Genomic DNA, 4,889 nt, shown 5'->3' with positions numbered 1-4,889 from the left:
TGCATAGACTGAAGCAATAAAGTTATGGTCATTTATACCTTCATTTGTTTTCAGTTATACCACCACATGTGGATAACAATCAGTTTTTAACTAGTTTAGAAATATCTACTACTATTAAAAATACCTAATTAGTATTATTTTTGAAGGGATAAATTTTCAAGGATATTTAATTGGTTTTTTAGTTTATTTGGCTGTACAAATATGTTTACTTTTGGTAGCAGCATGGAAGCATTATGTGTAAATCAGAAGTTATTTCTCATGCTTTAAGTAACTCATGTTCAGCTGAGGCAAGATTAGCAATTGAATTGTTAGGACAAATCCACAGTTGGTAGTTTGGACAATTTTTACCTGACAGTGTGAAGAGTAGATGCTTTGCAAGTGACAGATCTTGTTGAAGACTTCTAATATGTTATGTTCCAGTAAATGTGTATCAAATTGATTTTATTCACCATCTCTTACTGAAGCAATTTGTTTTCCTCTAATGTTGCAGTACTGTATGTCTGTGCCATGTGGCACGTAATGCCTGTGAGTGATCTTAGAGCTCGTGATACAGAAATAGGGCTATATAAGTAGCTAAAGCACTGAGTCACTCAGTGCCTGAGATTATAGTTTTGGTAAGCATATTTTGAAAAAAATCTTTCTTCACTGATGTCATACAAATCCCTGGTTTTAGCACTGCTTGTCTGTTGGGGAATAATTTGTTATTCCTGCATTTCCCTGTATATGCATGTATTTAAAAGAGGAGAAGGAATTCCTTCTAAACAGTAATCAATTGACTATGAAAACTTTGTGTATGTGTTTCTTGTTTCCTAACAGCACAACTTGGAGATTATAATGCTTCAGTACATCATTCAGGATACCTGTCAAATTACAACTTTATACCAGAGCAGAACAAAGATTTTCTTGCCAAAGTAGAATCACTACATGAGCAACACAGGTAATATTACCTTCTAGTCCTCTCTCATGTCTTGAGTTTTTAAAGAGGAAAAAAAGATGTGAAAAGGAAGACAAATTCTTAGTGGTTTCAGTACAATAGACAGTTTTATTTAATATATCTTCTATTAAATGATGTACTTGGTTTTATCATTTACATACTATAGTAATCACGTTTAGAGTGTGATGCCAATGTGTTAAAACATTTAAATAAATTTATAGCTGTAACAACTAATAGATCAGTTAGCATTATACATTATTAATGGCAGCCATCTAGAACACTATTAATAGTTGTTTGAGGGGTTTTTTGGATCAAGGGCATTTGACCATTTTTCAAATCCTATAGTTTTTTTGTCTATCCATGGGAGAAAAAAAAACCAAAACAAAACCAAACTCAAAACAAAGTGGCAAGAAACATTTCAATTAACATTGTACTGTCTCTTCACACCCTCCTCAGTGTAATACAAAGGCTACAACATATTATTCTAGTCAGTTTGCTACTAATTACTCTTTCTGACCCCACTGATTTGTCCCTTGTAAGACTGCAGCTTTAGAATTTATGGTGTTGATCAGATACTCACAAGCTGAATGCAAATATGCCAACCTAAGAAATTGTGAGCATTTGAGCAAATGAAATCTGAATCTCTATGGACTTCTCTCTGTAGCTTCACTGCAGCAAAGCTGACTCCCTACTTTCCTAGTTTCTTTGATTTATACCCTCAAACATCTCCACTTCCATCTCCCTCTGATATTCTTCAACTTTTTTTGTCATCATTGAGTACTCTCACCTCTTTTGTTTCTTTACTGCTAGTAGGTGTAGTGAGCAGTTCCGAACTTCGTGTGCTGCCTGACAGTCCCAGAACATGCATGTTGCCCTGTCATTTACGGGCCGAAAGAGGGATAACACTGAACTCTAACTGCAGCCATTCCCTCAGTGTAGGTACTAATCTGAACTCCTTTCCTAGTAGTTAGTTTATGTTCAGGAGCACAACAGCTGAGCCTCTACTCTCCTTCCGAAATAATTTGCACTTTCCAGTAGGCTCAGGAGTTTTTAGAGGGGAACTTGGAGATAGGCATGAATAAATCTGCTTGTCTTTAGGAAGTAGTCATCTTGGAGACCACTGAGGGAAGATTCTGAAGTGTTTGGGTTGAACTCATGTATTTAGTTCTATCATAGCCAGAGGTATACAACTGGTTATGTCCTGCAGAGAAAAGACTGGAAGTTACTGTTGGCCCAGACAGAGGTGTGGTGGGATCTGTTGAAAAGACTCCTTTCTTTTCTGTGTGCTTTCATTGAGTGTTTTTGCTAGAGTGAAGCCTTGATGACTGAGAAGTTTATCGACTGTAAATGAATTCATATAGGTGGTGGTAATTGAAGTTCTGAACAAAAATACTTGAATAGGCTGGACTGGTAAGAAAAGTTTCTTTATTGCTTTAACGCCTCTTTTGAAAGTTAGCTCCTCGTGGGTATTTACTTCGAGGTGCAGGGATGGGCAGAGAAATTATTGTATAGCATGGCAGTATTTTTTTGCATCCTCCTTTGGCATTCGTAGTCATACCGAGGCATAGTTTTTACTAGATCAGTGCCAGTAACATACTTGACAAGAATGGTTTTGGTGTTCGCCAGTCCTGAGAAGGAAAGAAAGAAAGGGAAAATTTATCTTACTGCAATTTGAAACAGTGTTTTGAAATGAGATTTCTGCTGATCTGGAGTAAATAATTGCTGTAGACCATAGGGGATATCTGTAAATTATTATCCCTTTTACGCTAGCATTCTTAGAGCGCAGGATTGCAAAGCCAGCCCTATAAACATCTATCCATTTTCATTCTTTAGTGTCTATTATTTGGGTAACTTCCACAAAGGAAAATTAAAAGGCTGGAATTGCAAAAACATCACACAAACTTGAAGTCATGGCTTGTGGCTTGTGTATTGTAGCTCAGTGCAAGGGGGTGTGTGTGTTTTTGTTTGGTTTTTTTTTTTATTCTGGCTTACGTTCTTATGTTGTTTTGCAAAACCTGAGAAAGTATTTCTATGAACAGATTCCTATCAGACACTGTTCAGTGGACAGTAACTAGCTGTTGAGAAAGTAACTGTAGTCATATTGAACTAGTAGAGTTTCAGAAATTTTCCTTCATCCTTAATTCCATAGGGAGATTTTTCTGTACGTAGTTTGTTCTAACAAGGCTTTCTTACCATTTTTTGCATATGTACTCATAAGCAGCCTGAGGTCTTAGGATATGGATGTCATCCAAACTGGTAATGTTTTCGTAGTGTTTGCTAGATCTAGCAGTTTGAGGAGAAGGATGTGTTTAAAACTTCATATGATGCTTATAGTCTAGATTATATTTGTTAGCCCTTGGGTATCAACAGCTATAAAAATTGGAAAGAGATACCAAGGCCGTTTTTCTCTTGCCTGTTTATCTCACCGAGTAACTAGCACCTGCTAAGGGAACTCAAGGTTCCATTTCACCTCTAATTGAGTAGGGAGGTGTAACAGCAACAAGGGGAAAAAAAGACATGTAAGTCTGTGCTGAGATATTTTGTCTTGTTGGCCCTTCAAGACACAAGGCTTGCTTGGTCTGGTACAGATGGTGTATGCAAATTGAAAATTAAAATTTTCAGACACATCTTGTCAGAATGCGACAGTCTTTCCCCATCTTTCTGAACAAAAACCTCTGTCAAAATTTAAAAAAATTACAATAATGTACTCTTACAAACATATTCAGCACCCTTTTGTATAACAAAATGGTCATTTTGTGCGTTTTTTCCCCTCTACCTTTCTGTCACAGTGAAAGAGATACAGTCTACTAATGGTTTTCAAAATCAAAGTGGCAGTAGTCACTCTAGATGTAGATCTGAGTAAGCAATTTATCTGAGGATTGTGGTAAACAGCTTTTGGTTTTTTTCCCTTTGTCTTTGTTCATTTCTTTAATATGGTGACATTCTCAAGCCATGCTGCTGGCAGTAGCTTTCCAGGTCAAGATAACTTTCAGTTTCATGGAGTCTGATGTAATATTTCCTAGAATAGCTGTTTCAGGACATAGTATTTTGATGGCCTGGAATTTGAAAGGACGAGAGTTAGCTGGAAGTATTAGAAGTCTACTTTTTGCAACAAAGTCCCTTTTAAAAATGAGAATTGCCGCCTTATGTGGAATGCCTTTGTATCTGGAATTCTTAACACAATGTTATGTCAGCTCTTCACAGGATGTATTTAAATTGCATTTGATTAATGTAATTTTATGTGTGTCTTTTTGGAAGCTCACCTAGCAAAGAGTTGTTTTTCCCTTCACTTGGTGGCAGATACGATAGGGTGCTGTCAGCTGTCTGTTCTACTTAGATGTGTGTAGATATTACATGCATTCCTCAGCATCTTACAGTTACTGTAGTGCCTGAATCACTGACCTGTGCTGTGAAACCAGGATCTCTGTGGGCACAGCAAAATATCAATACGGCAGATTCCAGGTGAGAGCTGCCTCTTCTCTGATTGGTTCTTGACTGGTGTTGGCTCTGCAATTTATTGGAAGGTGCTACTTTCATTATCGTGCCTAAAGGAATCTTGTTTAGGCCACATTGCATTCCTCTCAGATGAATAATTAGCAAGATGCATGGGAGGACCAGCTAGGTGAGGATTACTGTTGGATTCTTTCAGTTTTAAAACTCCTGGTAGTTTCCGTGTAGCCCTTCCATGAAGATACATAATGTTTATTCGAACTGTAGGGATTTTTGAGTTTTTCTCTCTGGAAGAAAAAATGTCTCTCCAAAAAATTGTAGAAGCTTACTAGAAGAAGGACTCGTCGTAAGTCTTGCAGCACATTTCACATCTATCAGCATGAGCAAAAAATGTTTCGGGGTTTTAGAGATTGTAGATAAACTCAGATGGCTTTTCGTCTGTGAGTTTCGTAACTTTAACTTACTTAATCTTCTTTCTCCCCCTTTATTTTTTCACTACATTCCT

At 37.1% G+C, this 4,889-nt stretch overlaps 1 protein-coding gene across 1 annotated transcript in view; it reads left to right on the top strand.

Moving 5' to 3' along the window:
* Positions 1-816: 816 nt before the first annotated feature.
* The window catches only part of LOC104494486 (tyrosine-protein phosphatase non-receptor type 3-like), a gene marked incomplete at both ends in the record, with an annotated part of 45,487 nt that continues 41,414 nt past the window's right edge, over positions 817-4,889 (top strand). The window contains one exon of the mRNA XM_010137309.1: positions 817-937. Within this exon, the coding sequence (XP_010135611.1) occupies positions 817-937 (121 nt within the window). The remainder of the gene's footprint in view (positions 938-4,889) is intronic.

Source organism: Buceros rhinoceros, unplaced genomic scaffold (genome assembly GCF_000710305.1).
Source record: "Buceros rhinoceros silvestris isolate BGI_N320 unplaced genomic scaffold, ASM71030v1 scaffold31105, whole genome shotgun sequence".
Taxonomy (NCBI): Eukaryota; Metazoa; Chordata; class Aves; order Bucerotiformes; family Bucerotidae; genus Buceros; species Buceros rhinoceros.
Note: the sequence above shows the minus strand (reverse complement) of the source record. Positions and strands in the feature narration are given on the sequence as shown.